Genomic DNA, 23428 nt, shown 5'->3' on the forward strand with positions numbered 1-23428 from the left:
GTACATCAGGCTTACATGGGTACTAGGGAACCTGGGTCCTTAGGCTTCACAAGCAAGTCTATTAACCACTAAGCTATCTCTCCAACCCTCAAAAGCAATCTGATCATCAATGGATACTAAAATGATAGGTAAGCTGGGTGTGGTGACGTACACCTTTAATCCCAGCACTTGGGAGGCAGAGGTAGGAGGATCACCATGAGTTTGAGGCCACCCTGAGACTACACAGTGAATTCCAGGTCAGCCTAGGCTAGAATGAGACTTCAAAAAACCAAAATAAATAAAATAAAATGATAGGTAAAAGATTTATTGGAAAAATTTGGGCATCATGACAAGGAAGTGGTTTGCAAGGGAGAGAATGTTCCTTAACAAGGGAGACCTCTCTCTCCACCTCAGCTTGGTCATCAAAGCAGCAGCATTAACGATGGACATGATGTGCTGCTCCTGGAAGCTCACAGCACCATCTCAGAAAAATTTCTGCCAAGTATGTTCCACTGGAATCTAATCAAGCCTTCAAATCTGGTTCCCAGCTTACTGGCAATCAGGTGACAAAGAAATAAGCTAAACGACACAAGGAAGAAAGAATCCCATGAATCCAGAACGAGGAAACTTTAAAGAGTAATCAGCAGGATCTTGTTTAAAAGGCATTTTAAAAGGGGGAAAAGGGAGGGAAATGGAAGGGACTATTATATAATTAAAAGAGACTTCACAGAAATAAATGTAGTGGTGTGGTTCTCACTTAGATCCTGTATTCAAAAAACAAAACTTTATTATAAAAACAATTTGGGGAGCTAGAATCATGGCTTACCTGTTAAGGTGCTTTCTTACAAGCCTAATGGCCCAGGTTCGAATCCCCAAGTGCCCATGTAAAGCCAGATGCGCAGTGATACATGTATTTGGAGTTTGTTTGCAATGTCAAGAGGCCCTGGTGCTCCCATTCTTTCTTTCTGGGCCCCCTCCAAACTTGGAAAAAATGAATAGATTTAAAATGTTAAGATTTGTTTTTATTTACTAATTAGAGACAGAGGGAGGGAGAAAAAGAGAGAGAGAATGGGCATGCTAGAGCCTCTAGCTACTGCAAATGAACTCCAGATGCAAGTGCCACCATGTGCATCTGGCTTACATGGTACCTGGAGAATCAAAGCTGAGACCTTAGGCTTTATAGGAAAGAGCCTTAACCACTAAGCCATCTCTCCAGTCCTAAAAAAAATTTTGAGATAGAAAGTGAGTACGGACTGGGTGTTATGGACATGGTATTAAGGAACTGGTAGGTGTGACAAATGGTTTCCTAGAAGACTATGACTCCTTTAAGATAAATGCTAAAGTAGTTAAGCAACATATCATTCCTTCAATTTTTATGAATGTAACTCAATAAAAAATTATATACGAAAACATAAATTTTATATGTTAAAATATTTTGCTTAAATTATAATTTAAGCAAATATGGCAAAATGTTAGTAAAAGTTGAATCTAGGGATGGCTTATGCTGCTTGTTGCACTATTTCTACTTTTTAGGATGTCTCTAATTTTAATGAAAAGTTGAACCAACAGGAAAGAAGCCAAAGAGCAAAAGCATGGCTGGTGTGGAGCAGGGCACCGTGGCGCAGGCTACTTATAGATGCATCTGCTCAATGAGAAACAGCAGTTAACGCAAACAGAGACAGTCTTGGCTTAATGGCTGGGAATTCCTACACCAGGACCAGAAATTACATATGATGGAAGATGAGCTTTCATTGTTCCTTGTTTCTGTGAGGATGTAGATCAGCCCCAAGGCCTTCAAGCACTAAGCAAGAGCACTATTATTGAGCTATACCACCCATAGCCTTTGTGATTTCAGACAGAATTACCTTCCTGTCCCTTGCCCCAATTCACTATAGATGATATTCTAATTGTGTCTTCATGCATATATGAAATTAGGGTAAGAAAAGAATGTGGTAGGAATAGCATCACATAATTAAGCTTCAAGTCCTTGTCCTACCACTGACCAGCCCCATGGTCTTGAGTTTTTCTTCATGGTAGAAGAAATTCCTCACTACGTAATTCTCTGATTCTGTGAGTCTATCTGGGAGAGGGTACCTGGACAAAACAAATAAATGATGAAATTAAGTATTTATCACCCATTTGAGTTGGTATGAAGGAAATAGGAATCAAACCAGAGAAGATAAGGCTACAGAGAGAACAAGAAAATATGAGCACAGAAACTTGGGCAAGGGTGCCAAGACAGGCATGACAAAAGATATCCATCAAATAATCCAGGGCAGTAATGATGGCCAACATCTGAGGGAAGACTGCCCTGCTGACTTCTGACTCAATGGCACTGCTACATACAAGTTCATAGATGAAGAAACTGAGGCTTAGAGGTTAACTCACCTAAAATCATGTCACTTGTAAAAAGTAGGCATGGACTCCCACCAAGATGAGTATGACGGGGGAGCCTTGCACTGAGCAGTTGATGCGTGCCTCCCTAGGATCCGCACACGTGCAGCCTAGAACAGGCTTGGAAGGACATAGCAGCCATAGAAAAGAGTCACTCGAGGCTAGAACCAAGTACCCAAGAATCACAGAAAGTGTATCAGTGCCACCTAGCACTGCGCCAGAAAACCTGGGACATTTCTTTCTCATTTATTTCCTGAGCACTAAGTTGGATGCACGGCTCAAAGGTGCAAGACTGCAGTAAGATGAAATGAGCAACAAGTACTCTGAGCTCCTGCCCCACTCGTAGGCATGCTGGCTTACATTGAGATAGAGTTAAAGGCAGAGGCAGGCTTACAAAGCGATGCCCAAAATAAACTGTAGCAGCTTGAACACTGTGCCAAACTGTGTCAGGCTGAATGCAACATAAATCTTTGCACTTGGAAAGTCACTGGGTCTTTACTGTGAACCACAACACGGCCTCCTCATACCAAGCTTTGAAGAATGAAGGAAGTGAAGGGGAGAGGAATGAGTTCACCAGAAGGGGGAAATCTGTAGTTTTAAATGGTGCAGGTATCGGAGACAGGAACAGGGCTGGGTGGGAACTCTAGAACTACCTCTGGAGCTATGCAGCCTTGGGCTGGCTGCGTCACCAGTAAGACTGCACTTCCTCTTTATCAAAGGAGTCATCCTGAGGCCCGTGCTGGACTGCTGTGAGCCAGCCCTGCCGCTGATCAGGCACTCACAGTGTCAAGAGGCTGTCACGTATCAGGAGTGGTGATGGTGATGAAGTGCGGGCTCTGGAGGAGAAATCCTTGCTACCCAGGGTTAAGACAATGGGAGGGTTTTGGTAGTCCAGAACCACAGGCCCTTCTATGAGGAGCTGCCCTGCATGGTTAATTCCAGAGACCTAATTCTTATCTAGCCTAGCTTTTTCACACAGAGACACATTAAGGGAAGGAAATTACAATCAACTACTCACTGGGACATATATGTAATGCCCAGGACAGCCACAATATCTGGCAAATGTTTTGGTGGTATCACTGACCCAAACATTCACAAGTACTCCCTATTGAAAAAAAAAAAGACCCACACCCCATATCAACAATTATCAAAGTGCCCACTCGAAGTCACTCCTAGCATATGGCTGCTAGTGAGCTTTGGCGAGGCAGAACAGAAAGGGAACAGACTGCAGTCCTGAAAATCATGCTTAAAATTCACCCTGGATGCCACCCCCACCCCCGTCTTGGATGGCATCTTCTCAGGCTGAATTTCATCCCTTGGGTCATCCTAAATCAACTCTGCCTCATCCCCTTCTTGGGTCTACATACCTTCCACACAATGACAAAGACACGCCTTGTTCCCCCATACTTTCTGCTATTTCGCCAACATAAACATTCTCCTCAACTCTCATCATCAATCAAAACCTATACATTGTTGTCATTCCCTTCACTCCTTTCCATTTGTCCAAATGAATCCAGCATGTGTGCAGCGAGCAGTGTGCCCGATGCTGGGGGTGTGAATTCCCAGCTCTCCAAGAAGCAAGCCCTCCCGGCACCTGTGACTTCAGGCTTTATATAAGCACAGTCTAGACTTGCTACCTCAACCAAATCCAGAGTGGAATAACTTGGAGTGAGTTGAGAGAGGAGACCCACTCTGGAAGAAACCTGAGCTCCCGCACAACTACTCAGGGTGACGATGGAAAAGAGAAGATTAAAAAGTTAGTGATTCCTGAGCTGGCAGTCCTCATGTGTGAGACCAAGAGGAATGCTCCACTCCATTCTCCATGTTGTCACAGAGTGAGACAAGGGACATCAGGCTGCACACTGTACTCTGAGAACCCATGAAGAAAATACTGTCAGATTGAGAAATCAAGCTGGACCAGAGCCGGAAGCCTCCTTCCTGATGGCTAGCTGTCACAGGGCTGGAAAGTACTATGCAGGCTGCTAGGGCAGAAAAGTCATCAAATAGTCTTACCCATAGTGGAGTGGACCCTGAAAGCTACACAGCTGACCAGCCAGGCAAAACCAAAAACAAAAAAAGATAAGAGGAAATGAAGTAATAATGTTTCAGAGAGGAAAATATACTCAAATCCACGGGATATGAAGCAGGCAAACATTTATAAAATTCAATGTCTAGAGACTGGAGAGATTGCTCAGTGGTTAAGAGTGCTTGCTTATGAAGCCTGATGGCCCAAGTTTGATTCCCCAGTACCCACATAAAGCCAGATGCACAATGTGGTGCGTGTATCTGGAGTTCACTGCAGTGGTAAGGGGCCCTGGCATGCCTATACATCATATGTTCATTTTTTCCCTCTCTCTTTCAAGTAAATAAATTTTTGCTGTTATTGTTTATTCGAGATAGGATTTCACTCTAGCCTAGGCTCACCTGGAATTCACTATGGAGTCTCAGGGTGGCCTCGAACTAATGGCAATCCTCCTACCTCTACATGCTGGGATTATAGGCATAAGCCACCATGCCCAAGCTAATACATAATTTTTTTAAAGATTTAATATCAGGGAGTAAGAAGACAGAAATTGGCAGAAAAGCTATTTGAAGAAAAGTAGGTCTAAAAATTTCCAAGTGTGGCTAAAATCATCTATCTACAAACCTAAAAAATTCAAATTGTAATAGAATAATACAAAGAAAATCACACCTTAATGAAACTGCTGAAAACCAAAAAGCAGCCCAGGGTGGCCTTGAAATAGTGATCCTACTGCCCCAGCCTCTAAGTGCTGAGATTACAGATATGAGTTCCCATGCCTGACTTCTATAGAGTGCCCACATTTTATGTAAAGTGATCCAATATTAACTCCAAGCAACTGGTGATTGGTCAGGGATTCAGAGTCTAATCTCTATGGTAACCATTATCATACTTATATAAAATGCTGACCCAGAAGGCCAAAGAGGAATGAAGACAGACGCAAGGCAACCATCTAACCACAGTGCCACAATTTTCCATTGTACTGGGTGTAGGATGTGACCACATTTCTGAGTAGCACTGGTGACATTCAACTTGTTAGTAGCCTCCTCTGTGGAGCATGTCTATTTAACAATTTTTTTAGGGCTGGAGAGATGGCTTAGCAGTTAAGGCACTTGCCTGCAAAGCCTAAGGACCCATATTTGACTCTCCAGATCCCACATTAGCCAGACGCACAAAGGTGAGTCAAGCACAAGGTCTCATATGCCCACTAGGTGGTGCAAGCATCTGGCATTCAATTGCAGTGGCTGAGGCCCTGAAGTGCCCATTCTCTCTGTTCCTCTCTAAAAAATTTTAAAATATTTTTAAATATTCATTTGAGAGAGAGAAAGAGGGAGGGAGAGAGAAAAGAAAAAAGAGAGAGAGAAAGTATGGGCACTCCAGGGCCTCCAGCCTCTGCAAACAAACTCAGATGTATGCGCCACCTTGTGCATCTGGCTTACATGGGTCCTAGAGAATCAAATCTGGGTTCTTTGGCTTTGCAGGCAGTGCCTTAGTTGCTAAGCCATCTCTCCAGCCCAGAGGAGGTGATTAAAAAAAAAAAAAAATCAGTCAATAACATGAGTAGTATGAGATAGCAGAGACTGTAAGAATGGTCTAGGAATGCCTGGAGCCTGGCAACACAGCCCCAGCTCTTGCCACATCTGCTCTGTGACTGCTCCAAGGCCGCTCTGCGGATCTTTGCCAACGTGCCCTCCCTTCCTAGATTATCTTCAAAACACAGCAGCCAGATTTCTTCCTAGGAAAGGCTTTAAAATGTGAGCATCCTACAACAGACAAAACAGAGGCCATTTTTTGACCTAGAGAATAAGAATATACATGCAAACATGCTCACCAGGCCATCTGTCCTTCCCTAACATTAGCAAATTCCTACTTACTCATTTCTACCCAGCCAGAATCACTGCTGTTGAGGCCATCACTAACTTTCAGGCAGAGCTATGCTATTCTCTAATACAACTTACTGTAATCATTTGTCTACTTACATGATTCCCCAACTAGAACATGCTATTGCCATAATTATTTTTGCATTGGAAAATGCATCTCAAATGTAGGATAAATAAACAAATGCATAAAATTCTACTCAGAAAGATGTCAACAAAAATATGTATGAATGGGTGGGCAAAAAAGAGGTATGGGGGCTGGAGAGATGGTTTAGCGGTTAAGGCACCTGCCTGCAAAACCAAAGGACCCAGATTCAATTCCCCAGGACCCATGTAGGCCAGATGCACAAGGTGGTACATGCGTCTGGAGTTGGTTTGCAGTGGCTACAGCTGGCGTGCCATTCTCTCTTTCACTCTTTTTCTCTTTCTCTTTGCTTCTGTCACTCTCAAATAAAAATAAAGTATTAAAAATAAAAATAAGCCGGGCGTGGTGGCGCATGCCTTTAATCCCAGCACTCGTGAGGCAGAGGTAGGAGGATCGCCGTGAGTTCAAGGCCACCTTGAGATTCCATGGTGAATTCCAGGTCAGCCTGGGCTAGAGTGACACCCTACCTCGAAAAACCAAAAAAAAAAAAAAAAAGAATAATAAAAATAAAAATAAAAAAGAGGTATGGAGATTAAATTCTCCATAATCACTGGTTAAGAGGAAATCACAAAGAGGTGCAAGGGAAAAAAATAGGAGAGGAAGAAGAAAAAAGAAAGGCCCCATAAGAAGAAAAAACATAGATGGCGGAAGGAGACAGGAAGCCTTTTACATTTGGTAAAGAATGGACACGTGGCAAACCCTACTAGAGCCAGTGAGGTGGTGTACACCTTTAATCCCAGCACTCAGGAGGCAGAAGTAGTAGGAGGATCGCTGAGTTCAAGGCCACCTGAGATACTGAATTCCAGGTCAGTCTGGGCTAGAGTGAGACCTTACCTTGGTGGTGGGGGGAGCCTACTAGAGTCTTCCAGCAAGTTCTTACTGAATCTACTGTGTGGCTCTGTCCAGGCGTACCCGGCCCTGGCCCTGGCCCTCTCTGACTGCTCTCCAGATCCTGGCAGACCAGTCTACTACTAAGTCCAGGAAACTGACTTCTCAGCCCTTCTTGGCACCAATTGCTGCTGAGCCCTTCCTCTTTGGGGCCACTCACTTTCCGTGGCATCTGCACCACGAGTGGCTGCTGTTCTCACGTCCTCCCGGGCCACCTCTCCTCATTTATAAACTGTGGCTTGTGTGTACCTTGGGCTAGAACAAGACCCTGCCTTGAAAAACCACACAAAGAAAGGAAGGATTTAATTTAAATAAAGGAATACTTTCCCAAAAGATAGGCCTGAGTCAGCAGAGCATAGGGATGCATATTCCAGGAAATGTTCTAGTCTAGCCTTGTCTAGACTCTGGGATGCTAGTAGTCTGGGGAGCTAGAATGAGGACAAAAATATACAAGCCAAGGACAGAGCTCAGCTTGAGTACAACAGGAAGCTACGAAGTAAAGCTAGAGATGCAAAGAAGTCCAAATCACACCCAGTCAAATTTAAGATTTTCTTTATTTTTTATTTATTCATTTGAGAGTGACAGACGGAGAAGAAAGAGGCAAATAAGATAGATAATAGGCGCACCAGGGCCTCCAGCCACTACACACGAACTCCAGATGCATGCACCCCCTTGTGCATCTGGCATACGTGGGTCCTGGGAAATCAAGCCTTGAACCAAGGTCCTTAGGCTTCACAGGCAAACACTTAACCATTAAGCCATCTCTCCAGCCCAAATTTAAGATTTTGAAGGACAGATAGATAGCCTTTTATTTATATAGCTCTCCAGGTCTCTTAAAAATGTTTTATTTATTTATTTGAGAAAGACAGAGAGAATGAGGACAAGGAGGAGAAGGGGAAGGAGGGAGGGAGAAAGAGACAAATAGAGAGAGAGAAGGGGCATATCAAGGCCTCCAGCCATTGCAAAAGAACTCAAAACATGCACCACCTTGTGCATCTGGCTTAAGTGGGTACTAGAGAATAGAACCTGGGTCCTCAGGCTTCACAGGCAAGTGCCTTAACCACTGAGCCATCTCTCTAGCCCTACTTTTTTTTAAGACAGGATTTTTCTATGTAGTCTTGACTGGCCTGGAACTCACTATGGACACCATACTTATAGTGATGCCTCGGCCTCCCAAATACTGGGGTTATAGATAAGAGCTACCATACCTATACCAGGCAGGATTTGGGAATTGGAGGGGTTCATATATGTGGGTGTTCTGTGTATGTACATGTGTGTGTGGATGTTAATGCACATGTATGTGTGTGTAGGTCAGAGGTCGATGTCAGGTATTCTCCTCAGTCACTCTCCACTTTATTTTCTGAAACAGGGTCTCTCACTGGACTAGAGCTCACTAATTTGGCCAGAAAGCCCTAGGGATTTACCTATTCCTACCTTCCCAGCACTGCGCCTGCAGGACACTACACCCACGTGGGTGCTGGAGATCCAAACTCAGGTCCTCATTCTTGCACAGCAAGCACTTTTCCCATTGAGCCAACTCCCCAGCCTGAGGCTTTTTTCTTTTTTGTATAATGGGTATCCACTGAAAGTTTGTTTGTTTTGTTGCTGTGCTAGTGATAAAACCCAGGGCCTTGGCCCTCTCCCTTCCTTCTTCCCTCCTTCCATTCCTTCCTTCCTGGTGCTAAGGCCTAAACCCAGGCTCTCATGCACACAAGGTAAACACTCTACCACTGAGCTGTAGCCCCAGCCCCCATCAAAGGCTTTTGAATGTGAAATGACCAATATCCACTTTTCCCCCCACTACTCCAGCTGAAACACAGAAATATGAGGCTACAAGAGGAAAGACCAGTTATGAGGCAACTACTACAGTCTCAGGTGAGACTGCAGGGGTCAAACCAATTCTCTACTCCCATTTTTTTCCCCTGACAAAATGCTATTTAGAGCCACAAGTTCTGAGAAGGTTTTGCTTTGGAGCCCTTGCCTAAATAGAAGTCAAATTCTCATTACAACAGAAGTCTCATTACCATGAAAATATTCACAAGCCAAAAAAAGATTTCTGAACACAAGCCAATAGTCTACTTACTCTAAATAGGAGTCAAACCAAATTCCAGGATTACAACAGACTCTGAAATCCCTGAGCACACCTCAGAGGTTTTCTTGACTAGCAAACACAAACCCACAAAGAGAACTGTGATGGCAAAGGGGCTGGTTTCAAACCCAAAGTCACTGGCAGCCACAGCTCCATTATGGCTCCAATGGAAAGTCGACATGGCCCTGCTCTCCCCTGCTCCAGCTCGTAGCCACTCCTCCCTGCACACAGGACATTCTCCCCTCTCTTCTCTTGGTTAGGGACTCTCAGCTCAACATGGTTTCTCCCGGGACAGCCTCGATGGGTGTTCCTGAGAGTGAGACCGGCTACCTGTGAGTATAACTGTGTGTTCTCTGCGGCCTAAGATCAAGGCTCTAGAAGGCAGGAACCACGCCTGGCTTAGTGCTGAATGCAAAACACCTGGCACCTGGGAAGCTTCAATCAAGTTTCCTAAGGGAGTGAGTGTGCTAACCCTTCATCCAACGCACTGAGATCTCCAAGGTCACTCCTAGCTTCCTCACTTTCTGCTTATGCGTTCTCACAACTGCAAAAGGCTATGTCAGCAACTAAGGATTACTCTTTGGCAAGACTGCCAACCCTCAAGACAGAAAGCTGGGCCTTGAATATGGCAAAGTATTGGCAAATAGCTGGCCAATGGCATAGGCAGGCACCCTAAGAAGACACAAATAAAACAGGTGATAACTGGCATAAAGAATTCTCAACAATAAGATTCCACATTTAAATGTTTCTTTAAAATATGAGGGCTACAGAGATGGCTTAGCAGTTAAGGCATTTGCCTGAGAAGCCTAAGGACCCAGGTTTGATTCTCCAGGTCCCATGTAAGCCAGATGCACATGGTGGCGCATATGTCTGGGGTTTGTTTGCACTGGCTAGAGGCCCTGGCATATCCATTCTCATTGTCTCTCTCTATCTAATAAATAAATAATTTTTTAAAAAAACTTTTTAAATATGGGCATTTTGTATCTTGAACAGAACTGCAAATTTGGGAAAAACTGATAACACATTCTAATTCTCATGACAGATAAATGACAATAAAAGATAGCATGTGTCATACACTATTCTAAGAGCTTTATACATTCTTTCACTTAAGCCTCCAATAACCTTTTGAGATAAGTACTATTCTCTCCACTTGGCAGATGAGGAAACAGGCTTAGTATGGTAAAGTAACTTGCCAGGAGATATACCTAGTAATGGGCAGAGCTGGGATTAGTGACAAAATGATAATCCTTGTGACTTCTCAGGTTACATAGGTAATAAGAATAGATGAGTTACTGGCACAGTGAGCTAAACTCTTGATACACATTTCTGACTTAACCTTTCTCACACTGATGAGTAAGGATTTTGGGGGAAAGTGGGGACAGGGTCTCACTCTAGGCCAGGCTGACCTGGAATTCACCTTGTAGCCCAGGGTGGCCTTGAGCTCACAATAATCCTCCTACCTCAGCCTCCTGAGTGCTGGGATTATAAGGGTGAAGCCACTACTCCCATTGTCCTGGGGTGCTCAAAGAGCTTTGCACTGAAGTCAGAGCCAATGTGGGAGAAAATTCTCCAAGATAGATGCTGGTTGTGAATTGTGAGCTCTACCCTGACATGACATTCCCTCCCACAGACAGCGAGCCCCAGGGATGGGTCAGGATGTACATCTGCCCACCCAGGGGGAGAGTTCAAAAACCAAGGCATGCAAAGCATGACATAAATATGAAGTGTGGAAAACACATTCCTTGTGAACAGTTCCCCATCGAATTCCCTGCATCTCTCTTTGGCGACGTTATCAGAAGCATCATTCAAGCCAGCCGATTGGAGAGAAGCTACGAAAAAGGCTGAAAGCTGTGACCAATCACAAGAGCTATTTTTGTGAGAAAGAAGAAAAATGTCACCAAAAAGGGTCAGCAGATAACCCTATTGGGCTGAAAATAACTCCTGGGCTGGCAGACCAGTCAGGGAACAGGCAGAGGACAAGGGCCGCAATGCAAAGTGCCCCGGGAGCTCCTGCTGAGGGAAGCGGCTGGGGGATGAGGAAATTGGCCTAATTTGGGAACATGAGTCCAGCAGCATTTCTCAGATTCCTGCGAGAGACTCTGGCTAACTTTCAGTTCTGCGTCCTCAGAGGAACACCGAGGGAATGGGGGGAGAGAAGGAACAGCTGTGGCTCTAACACTGCCCTCACTCGGGATGAATAAGGACGACCACATGAGAATCACTCCCTTCCTGAGGATTCCAGGAGAATAACACCAGGTCTGCTCTGTCTACAGAAGATCCATGTACCACCTGCAGGGCGGGGAGGAGAGGGCACAAAGTGGCTAAATGGCTGGCTACCATCAGAGATTAACCAAGTGACTCTGAATGAGTTACCCAAGCTCTCAAAGTCCTGATGTCCTCACAGGTGAGTGAGACTGCAGGACCAACCTCACGAGTGGCCTGGAGGCTGAAGGAAGATCTGCATGGGATTAACAGATAGGCTGTAATTGTCCATTATTAGGTCTGATTTCCATCTACAAAGTGAGCCCTCAAATGCCCATAACCAAATGAGAAAACTCATCTAAACATAAGCTCAGAGTGTTTTGCCAAAGACTACTTTTGCACAAATTCAGTGAAACACAACTTGACGGAAAAAAATATTCAAATCTTTTCTTAAAGCTCTTATGTGAGGACAGAGTCATTTAAACAAGCAGAACAACTTGCTCTGGGGCCTAGAGAGATGGCTCACCAGTTAAAGGCACTTGCTTGCAAAGCCTGATGTTCTGGGTTCAATTCCCAAACTGCCCATGGAAGCTGGACACATAAAGTGGCTCAAGTGTCTAGTGTCCATCAGCACAGAGGCCAGAGGCCCTGGCATGCCCAAACACAGGTACAAATAAATATGTCTTAAAAATTGTAAATGTGGGGGTCGTGGTTCCATGGTTAAGCATTTGTCTAACATGCACAAGGCCCCCAGAACTAACAACAAACAAACAAAAGCAGTGAGCTGGAGAGGCCTGGCGAGGCCCCTGCATATAAGCAAGTACTCCCAGCAGCTCTAGCCAACGTCCTCCACACAGAAATGCCGGCCCACTGGTCCCATTGGGCCACAGTGTCTGGGTTTCTTTGTTTGGTTTGGTTTTTTGGGTTTTTTGTTGTTGTTTTTATTTTTTATTTTTGCAGGGTCTCACTGTAGCCCAGGCTAACCTAGAACTCATTCTATATCCCAGGCTGGCCTCAAACTAACTAATGGTGATCTTCTACCTCAATCTCTTAACTGCTGGGATTAAAGGTGTGTGCCACCACACCTGGCTTAGAATGTTTAACTTTTTAATATTTTATTTATTAATTTGAGAAAAAGAGGCAGGTGAGAGATAATGGGCATGCCAGGGCCTCTAGCAATTGCAAACAAACTCCAGATGCTTGTACATCTGACTTTAAATGGATACTGGGGAAACAAACCTAGGCCCTTTGGCTTTTCAGGCAAGCACTTTAGCCACTAAGCCATCTCTCCAGTTCCAGAATGTTTACCTTTTAAGAAAAGCCCCAAATCTACATTTAAAAAAAATTTATGCTGGACGTGGTGGCGCACGCCTTTAATCCCAGCACTCGGGAGGCAGAGGTAGGAGGATCACCGTGAGTTCAAGGCCACCCTGAGACTACAGAGTTAATTCCAGGTCAGCCTGGACCAGAGTGAGACCCTACCTTGAAAAAACAAAAAAAAAAAAAAAAAAAAAATTATGCTTTTTATTTATTTTTAAGGAAAGAGAGAATGGGGGCACCAGGACCTCTAGCTACTACAAATAAACTCCAGACATATGTGCCACTTTATGCATCTGGCTTTATGTGGATAGTAGGGAATTGAACTTCTGGTTATTAGGCTTTGCAGGCAAGCACTTTAACCGCTGAGCCATCTCTCTAGCCCCAAATCTAGATTTTTGAGTCAAGTTTTTTTAATTTATATGCCGACCAAATTTCAAAACTTTCAATTGGTGGAGAGAGAAATGACTCAGCAGTTAGGGCACTTGCTTACAAAGCCTGATGATCAGGGTTCAATTCCCCAGTACCCACGTAAAGCCAGATGTACAATGGCACATGCATCTGGAGTTCATTTGGAGCAGCTAGAGGCCCTGGTGCACTGATTCTCTCTGCCTCTTTTTTCTATCTCTCTCTGATTGCAAATAAATTAAAATATTTTTTAACTTTTTTTAATTTTTGAATTGTATGAATCAAGCAAAATATGACTAAAACCACCAGTTTTCAACCTTAAAAGAGAAGTTAAGGCAGAATAAAAATAATATACATGGTAAGAAAGTAAATAACAATTGTACCTATTTTATTCTCATGTTTAAAGACTTAATTTTGTTATACTATATACTTTTTATTTTATATAATTATAACATATGTGAGTATACATGTATATACAAACAATATTTCAATAAGATTTATATATATTTCTTCCTAATTTTTGAAACAATTTTAAATTTATATTTTTGGTTAGGTGCTACAGGTTTACACTTGGTAGATATAAAAGAAAACAGAAATACTAGAAAATGTTGGAGCATATTTCTTTCACTCAGGCACTATAAAATACTGTAATTAAAAGTTATACTTTGCAGCCAAGCATGGTGGCACACACCTTTAATCCCAGCACTTGAAGTAGGAGGATTGCTGTGAGTTCAAGGCCACCCTGAGACTACATAGTGAATTCCAGGTCAGCCTAGACCACAGTGAGACCCTACCTCGAAAAAACAAAACAAAACAAAAAGGATATTTTAAACATTAAAAAAAGAATAGACAGGCCTGGAGAGATGGCTTAGCAGTTAAAGCGCTTGCCTGCAAAGCCTAAGGACCCAGGTTCAATTCTCCAGGTCCCAATTAAGCCAGATGCACATGGTGGTGCATGCATCTGGAGTTTGTTCAGAGTGGCTAGAAGCCTTGGAACACCCATTCTCACTCATACTCTCTCACCCTTTCTCTCTCTCTCTCTCTCTCTCTTCCTTCTCTGTGTCTCAAATAAACAAAAAGAAAACAGGGAGAAAAAAAGAAAAGAACAGACAAGGCCAGGCGTGGTGGTACACGCCTTAAGTCCCAGCACTCAGGAGACAGAGGTAGGAGGATCACTGTGAGTTTGAGGCCACCCTGAGACTACGCAATGAGTGAATTCCAGGTCAGTCTAGACTAGAGCGAGACCTTGCCTTGAAAACAAGGACAGGTTCTAGAGAACTATGGTTACTATGTACCAAGTACTAGTGGCCCACAAGTTGTTATGGCTTTCCATGTATGAGCTCGTTTTTCTTTCTGGTCACCCCATGAAATATGAAACAGTACCATCCCTATACTAGGGCTTGCTTGTGAAATGCCCCACTCAGGCTCACAGAATGGAACATGTGGTCCCAGGCTGGTGGCACTGTTTTGGAAGGTTGTAGAAACTTTGGGACAGGAGGCACAACTGGCAGAGGTGCCTCATTGGGAATGAGCCTTTCCAGAGCTTCGCCAGCCTGCTTTGGCCTGAGTGCTCTGCTTGCAGGACATGAGGAGCCTCCACGACAGGCTCCAGCCTCAGTAAACGAATGCACTCCACCACCACGATGTGCAGAAATTGTGAGTCAGAACAAATCTCTCCTCCCTTAAGATGCTTCTTTCTGTCTGTAATCCCAGCGTGTCTACTACAGACAGAAGGTCAAAACGGGAAAATCCCCAGAAGCTCATGGGCCAGAGAGCCTGGAACACATAGCAAAAACAAGAGACTGCCTCAAACACGGCAGAAAGTTAGAGGCAACACCCAAGACCGTCCTCTGATCTCCACATGCACACTGGTGCATGTGTACACCTGCACTCAAGTGAACACACACACACACACACACACACAAAGACAGAGAGAGAGAGAGAGAAAGTGAGATTCTTCTGTCAAGTATTTGTCACATTGACAAGAAAAGTAATACCTTGTTTTACCAGCAAGGAAACTGGGGTTCCGAGAGATTAAGTAATGACCTCAGAGTTGTGTGGAGGCTGCCAGCCTAGGCCTGTATGAGCCCTGGCCACTGGAACCAGAAAGCATGAAAGCTCTGCTGGGGTCCCTGATGGCCAACCTATAGATGAATGAGTAGCAACCCTTAGGAGACTTCTCAATCTATTCTTTTTGTTTGTTCATCTTTTGAGGTACAGTCTCACTCTAGCCCAAGCTGACCTGGAATTAACTATGCAGTCTAAGGCTGGCCTTGAACTCACAGCGATCCTCCTACCTCAGCCTTCCGAGTGCTGGGATTAAAGTTGTGCGCCCCCACACCCACCTCAATCTATTATTATATTTTCTTTTTTTTTTTGGTTTTTCGAGGTAGGGTCTCATTCTAGCCCAGGCTGACCTGGAATTCACTATGGAGTCTCAGGGTGGCCTCGGACTCACGGCGATCCTCCTACCTCTGCCTCCCGAGTGCTGGGATTAAAGGCGTGCACCACCACGCCCAGCTATCTTTTCTTTTTTGAGACAGGTGTCACTCTGTCACCCAGACTGGCCTCAGATTCTTGACCTTCCTACCTTAGCCTCCCTAGAACTGGGGTTACAGGTGTATGCTACCACACCCAGCCCTAACCAGTCTCACAGACTGTGCCTTTTAACCTCTTTCTTTTTTTTTTATTTTGCACTTTTTATTTATTTAAGAGGAAGAGAGACAGAGGGAGAGAGAAAAAAAGGGGGGGAGCATGCAAGGGCCTCCAGCCACTACAAACAAACTCCAGCTGCTGGCTTACATGGGTACTGGGGAATTGAACCAGGGTCCTTAGACTTTGCAGGCAAATGCCTTAACAGCTAAGCCATCTCTCCAGCCCCAACCTCTTTCTTTGCTATCCTTTCATAGGAACAGCAAGTACTGTGCAAAAGTTCATTCATTCACTAATGTACTGAATGAGAGGGTTTACACAGTATGTCTCAGTTTATTAAAGTGCTTTGAAATGCATGTCTTACTTAATCCCAATATCAGCATAGTGGTATTGTTATCACCATTTGACAAATGAGAAAATGGAAGATCCCAAAGATTAGTGACCTAAGATCCAGGCAATTAGCAAAGCCAGGCCTTCTGATGCCAAGGCCTGTGTTCTCTCTGGCTCCACCCCCAACTTCTAAACTCTACTACCTTGCTTTAAGATAAGTGTTTATTTGAAACGAATTCCTACTTAATTCTAAAGTAACTCCAGTCTCTCTGAAAGTTCCCAGGTGCCACATTTATGCTTTCAAGGATAACATTACTGAGAATAAAGTCAGCAAGAAGACAAAAATAAATATATCAGGTAGTACGCTCAGAACTGGAATGTAAATGGGCACAAAAACAAGGCTTGGGACTAAGTTTAGAAAGAAACAGCCAATAAGCCCCACAGAGCGCAAGGAGCATCTGGCCCTGTGGGAGGACACCCACACTGCTTTACACCCCAATTAACCCAGGAAGGGGAGGAAGACATCCTGGAACAAAAATGGGTATTTTGTTTCCAGGAGCACCAGTGGGCTGAGCAACTGAATGCTTTCTCTTCATGTCCTCCTGGAACGATGGAAAGGCCTGAAGTCACAAACCTGTAATGTTTACAGCAAAATAAGCAGGTCTCCCACAAGGCTGTGATGCTGGAAGATCCAGCCCCCTCTAACTATGGGGTTGTTATCACTGCCCTGAGTCACACGTGGGAAGCCAGGGAAGATGAGCAGCACCCACTGACCTCAGCCTCAGACATGCCTTGGTATGAGGGTCACCCGAGGCTTCAAGGGCTGCTAAGGCACTTCTGGACATCCTAGCGCATCACAGCTCACCCACCCAACCACTACGCATGCCTCCCTCAACCTTCACAGTTAAGTGAACGTCGTACAAGTCTTCCTGATTGTGAATGATCATATGACTGTTCTGTCCCATTGCACAGCATAGGGCAAAGTAAAAAAACAAAAGGTAAGTTGACAGTGCCATATGAAGAACTTAAAAAATTGGGGACCCTACTTCTGTGGAGAACAGACTACATAGCTGTGACGGAAGTGCAACGTGTCCACGTCACCCTTAGTCAGGCTTCTTAGGGTGAGTCCTCTAATCTGCTGAGAACTTCACATGGGCCAACAAGCTAGCCAAGCTAGTCTCCTCTTCTCTGGGGACTCACTGTGCAGAGCAGATAGATGCATAAAAAGACAATTCGGGGAGAACTTCAAAACACTCAAGTGAGAAATTACAGAAGACACAAGGAAATGGAAAGACATCCCATGTTCTTGGATTGGAAGAATCAAAATTGTGAAAATGTCAATTTTGCCAAAAGCAATCTACACATTTAATGCAATCCCCATTAAAACTCCAATGGCATTCTTCACAGAAATAGAAAAAAAATGCTAAAATTCATTTGGAAGCATAAAAAGACAATAGGAGGATAGCTTAGCAGTTAAGGCTCTTCCCTGCAAAGCCTGCAAAGCCTAAGGATTCAGGTTCAATTCCCCAGAACCCTTGTAAGCCAGATGCACATGGTGGCACGTGCATCTGGAGTTCATTTGCAGTGGCTAGAGGCCCTGCTGTGCCCATTCACTATGCCTCCCTCTCTCTCTTTCTCTCTCTAATAAATAAATAAACAAAATATATTTTTTAAAAGACAATGGATGCATATAACATAGCTTGTCTTAAGGGAGGGATTAGGAGACCAAGAATGCAGCAGCTCTAGACCAGACTGCAGAAGGTAGGGAGCCTCTTAAAAGGCAAAGAGTTTTCAAATGGATGGCAGAAGGTAAAAGGGGCCGAATAAACTGCCAAAAATAGTGCTCTGGTATTCAAAAGCATTGCTCATCAGGATTCCCCACCCTTCACGAGGAAGCTGGAACATTTCCCACGGTCCAGGCCACTAGGAAAAGTTTCCAGGAAAGTAAGGGCAGTTTTCCCGCCTGAAAACTGCAGCAAGAGCAGGTCACCACTGACGGCCAATGTCCACTTGTATAATTCAACCCCACATCACCAGTAGGCCTCCCAGAATTTATTCAGAAGAATTAAAACCTGGATTTCTACTGAATTTTGAAGCTTCCCAGTCCTTTGCTTGAGCTGACTTCAGAAGTTCTACACTGAGAATATAAGGGAAAAAAGCACAGCAACCAATCTGCTCTCAAAGGACAGGCAGTCTTCTTTCATTTTCTATGGAAAGGACAAATGTCATGGAATGGGATCCCCAAATCAAGAAGAAAGGGCTGGCATTCAAAAAAATCTAGAGTAACAGTTCTTCCTCATGAAGGATTCACTCACTCTTAAAGAGCATTTCTCCAGTTTCTTATTCCTTTTAATGGTTTGGTTTTGTTTTGTTTTTTGAGCACTCACCTCTCCAGTCAGAGTCAATGAGGAATTCTTACTCCCAAAATAATTCTCGGCTTGAGTTGACTCCTGCTGAGCACGGCGACCCATCCTGGCTCCCTGTAAGAAGAAATAGGGGGGCACAACCAATCAAATGTCATTCAAGGCACTATAAGGATGATGGTTCTGGGCAAGTAAGTCAGGGTTAGATTTACTATGATATAACAGAGAACACTTTAATGACTTGTATACTAAACCAAAGCACCTAAGATTTGTTCTGTTTGATAAGAGAAGAGGAAACACATAGGTTGGTGGCCATAAGGTACTTTTTTTTTTTAAGTCACAGAGAAGCAATGTCACTATTCTACCCAAAGACAAGCAGTTAGAAATATCTACAATCTGGCCGGGCCTTGTGACACACACCTTTAATCGCAGCACTGGGGAGGCAGAGGTAGGAGGATAGCTGTGAGTTCAAGGCTACCCTGAGACTGCATAGTGAATTCCAGGTCAGCCTGGGCTAGAATGAAACCCTACCTCAAAAAAAGAAAGAAATATCTACAGTCTGGACACAGACCTCAAGCCACAGTAGTTCAAAGTAGATGGTCAAGGGCCTGAAGTACCTAAACAGGTTCTAAGGAAGATCTAACATCATAGCTGAAATAATTACCACACAGGCCTTTACAAAGAGTTCTTAAATTCCAAGGCAACTTACTACAAGGAAATACAGAAGCATTTGCTCTGATACACACATTCACTGGATTTACCTCTACAGGCATGAAGGGGAACCTATTACAAGAATGTGAGGCATCACCTTTAGACATCAGAGCACTTCAAATTCAACTGTCACCAAATGAAGTAGTTTCAGGTGTTCTCCAAAGCCCTCCTCCTAGGGAGGGGGCTCTGTCTGAAATACTGGTCAGCACATGAGTAAAATTGAGGCACATGAGCTGGATGTGGTGGTGCATGTCTTTAATCCCAGCACTAGGGAGGCAGAGGTAGGAGGATCGCCGTGAGTTCAAGGTCACCCTGAGACTACATAATGAATTCCAGGTCAGCCTGAGCTAGAGACCCTACTTCAAAAAAAAAAAAAAAATTGAGGCACACTAATGGGTATGGAAACATGTGTATAAACAAGTATATACATATGTATTTTTTTACTTTAAAAAGCATTAATACATGCACTTTATGTAGTTTTGATTCTTTTTTTAATATTTTATTTATTTATATATTTATTTATTTATTTATTTGACAGAGAAAGAGGGAGAGAGAGAATGGGCGTGCCAGGGTTCCCAGCCACTGCAAACAAACTCCAGATGCGTGTGCCCCCTTGTGCATCTGGCTAACGTGGGTCCTGGGGGATCGAACCTGGGTCCTTTGGCTTTGCAGGCAAATGCCTTAACTGCTAAACCATCTCTCCAGCCCAAGCTTTGATTCTTAAAGTAGCATGGGCAAGGTCTGAGACTAGCACCAATGTTACAAATGAGGAAACTGAGGCACAGGGAGGTGATTAAGTGGTGGACAGAAATCTATAAGCAAAGACCACTCCAAATCCTGGGTTCTTTCTCCCATGCTCTGCAGAAATTTCAGTTTTAAAATGTTCTAAAGAGGGAGCTGGCTCAGTGATTAAAGGTCCTTGCTTGCAAAGCCTGACTGTCCTAGGCTCAATTTCCCAGCACCCATGTAAAATCAGATGCACAAAATGACACGTGTCTAGAGTTGTCTGCAGAGGTAAGAATCCCTGGTGTGCTCATACTTTTTCCTCTCTCATTCTCTCTCTTTCCCTCCCTCAAATAAATAGATGAAAATGTATTTTAAAAAGAAGTTCTGAGAATAAGGAGAGGGGCTTCAGAAGAGTGCCATCAATGCTCCAATGTCAGTCATTTAGGTTTTGGGCATGATGGATACAATCACTCTGACAACAGCTTATTTTATTCCCAAGGTAGAGAATTCCAGCTCTTTACCCATGAACCCCCTCTGGCATTTGTCCCCATGTCAGGTATCTGATAGTACATACGACGATAATGCCTCTAAATGCTACTTGCAGGTGGTTTCTCTAATAACTGCTAAGTTAAGGTTTGAACTTTCTGAAAGCTGCATAAATCCATAAGGTAGAAAACCACCCTAATCCAATGCGTGTAATTAAGGCTACCTATTCACTGTCCATCTTCACCCACTAGGACACGACTCAAGTGATGTTTTAGTCTCTGCTGCCTCTCCAGCGCCTAGGACAATGTTTAATACATCTAAGACTCAATGAATATGTGTCGAAAGAATGAATAAGCCACTACGGTCACATCCTAGGCCCTGAAAACATTCCCTGGAGGACATCCAGTGCCATCAAGAGCACTTGAAAACACTTAAGAGATTTCACAGCAGAACCTGAAACTTTGCCCTGTGGTCCAACCTTCTAGTGATCGTGACTACCTTTAAAGACCTAATGGGGATGCAATGGAGTGAAAAAAAAGGGGGGGGGTTCTGGAAGGATGGATCACTGGTCAAGGCACCTGCCTGCAAAACCTAATGACTCAGGTTCAATTCCTCAGTACCCATGTACAGACAGATGCACAAAGTGGTGCATGTGCCTGGAGTTCATTTGTAGTGGGCAGAGGCCCTGGCACACCCATTGTGCCTGTCTGCCTGCCTCTCCCTTCTATCCCTCTCTGCGAAATAAATAAGCGAAAGTACTTTTTTAAAACCCCATTCAACTAAGGTCTTGAATCAAGCTCTACTATTTACCAGCAATAACCAGGAGTAAACTACAGAGTCAATGGCAACAGGAGCTAGCTTCTTCCCATGATGGCATGGTGGGGAGCTGTGGTGAATGCTTACTAACAACCTCATTCCATCTACACAGCAAACATCTTCATTTTGGCGTAAGGAAACGGAAGCTGGGAAAAATTTATAAAACCTACCAGGACTTCACAAGACCTGAAAAGTACCGGGCCCATCAACACTCTATCATATATGATGGCAGAGGGATAAGGTCGCCAGGCCTCCCTGAGGTAGTTAATAGTTACTGGGGTGCAGAAACCATTTTGAGCAGTGGTGTAAGCTTGGCAGTTGCTCTGATAAATAACCTCCCACCGAAGCTCAGGCAGGCAACCCTAATTAAACGCTGGGTCACACGCAAGAGGAAATAATTCATCAAAGTGGAAGCGGATGGGGGGGGATGGGAAAGTGATCAAGAGGAGGTAATGGGAGGAGATGATGATTAAAATACATTATATACATGTATTAAAGTTATCCATAAACATTGGGGGAGGGAGAATGAGACTTATTGGAAGCTGGGCTGGGAGGAGACTATCAATCATGTTATTCCCTACCTGAGCTACCTAATCACTCTCCCACCTTATAAAATCGTGATTTCCAACCGAGAAGGTGGGAGGGGACGAGCTACAGGGAAGAAAGGACGACCTGGGCTGCCTCTCTCCAGAGCAGAAACGGGAGCATCTTTTCTGAGAAGAGGCCCAGGAGAAAACAGGATAGGGTAGAACAGGAGGCCGGGGACCCGCCAGTGCCCTCAGACCGGCCCACACTTGGGGGCCCCTGAGGACAGAGAGAGACTCGGAAGTCCCCCTGCCGAGGACAGGGTCTCTTTTTCTACTTTTTGAGGATTTTTAAAGAAAGGGAAGGCGCGGAGCCCCTGGGGCCCGGGGCCGGGCGGAAGAGGCCGCCTCCTCCCGGCGCTCTCGGGCCGCCGGCATCCTCGGGCCCCGCCTGGCCGCCGAGCCTCGGGGAGCCGGGCCGGCGGGACCGCGCCTCCCACCCGCCGAACCCGGACCCCAAGTGCCCCCGCATCGGTCCTCACGGAGGTGGCCGGGGCGAGGCGCCACTCCTCGTCCAGGTCCAGGATATCTTCCATAGCTGCGGCCGCGACGTCACTTCCTGGAAACCAAGCGTCGCAACCGTGGCCTTGACGACGGCTCCGCCTTCGCGTCCCAATATTTAAAGAGCCCGCTGCACAGGTCCCGGGTCCTGGATTCTGGATGACAACCCTTCAATCTAAACCAGATCTTCCCTGTGATTTACTTTTCTGACTTAGACACACCCACCCTCCCGATATAAAAATCCACTAAGGCTCCTGTGGAATGGTGGATGAACGTTTAACATTACCCACTGTCTGCCTGGGTAGCTCTGTTTAAATGCCTCTGCAAACCGGTGCAAAGCGTTGCGGTCAGTAATCATTATTCTGACTCCTCAGTACACAAAAGGGCATCGTAGTTATTTGCTCAAGAAAATGAGGGTCGTAACTTTTCTGGAGACCAAGACAAGTGGTGTCATTTCTATTGGGCAGATGAGAAAAGATGTAATAAATGGCTTACTTATAAACAAACGCTGCATACTTAATTTCTGCCTTCAAGAAATGCTGGGCATGGTGGCCCATGTCTGTAATCCCAACATTTGGGAAGAAAATCAGGCGTTCAAGGTCATTCTCCACTACATAGTGAGTTCAGGCCAGCCTGGGCTCCATTGGACCCTGTTGTTGTTTTCTAATTTAAAAAAAAAAAAAAAGTGGGGGCTGAGAAGATGAGCAGTTTAAGGCACTTACCTGGAAAGCCTATGGGCCAGGGGTTCAGTTTCTAAGCCACCCACATAAACTGAACACAAAAATGTCCCACAGGTTTATGGTGTTCATCTACAGCAGTGAGAAGCCTTGGTGTGTGTGCATGCACACACACACACACACACACCCACACACACGCGCGCGCAAATAACTTTTAAAATAAAAAAGAAGTTTAACAGCTGGGCGTGGTGCACACACCTTTA

At 44.6% G+C, this 23428-nt stretch overlaps 1 protein-coding gene across 1 annotated transcript in view; it reads right to left on the reverse strand.

Moving 5' to 3' along the window:
• Ift43 (intraflagellar transport 43) overlaps positions 1-22537 on the reverse strand; it is an 89373-nt gene extending 66836 nt beyond the window's left edge. The window contains exons 1-2 of the mRNA XM_004649394.2: positions 22470-22537; positions 18689-18781 (exon numbers count right to left, since the gene is read on the reverse strand). Of these exons, the coding sequence (XP_004649451.1) occupies positions 18689-18781; positions 22470-22523 (147 nt within the window). The 5' untranslated portion in view covers positions 22524-22537. The remainder of the gene's footprint in view (positions 1-18688; positions 18782-22469) is intronic.
• Positions 22538-23428: the final 891 nt, after the last annotated feature.

The sequence above is a fragment of the Jaculus jaculus genome, chromosome 7, assembly GCF_020740685.1.
Source record: "Jaculus jaculus isolate mJacJac1 chromosome 7, mJacJac1.mat.Y.cur, whole genome shotgun sequence".
NCBI classification, from domain to species: domain Eukaryota; kingdom Metazoa; phylum Chordata; class Mammalia; order Rodentia; family Dipodidae; genus Jaculus; species Jaculus jaculus.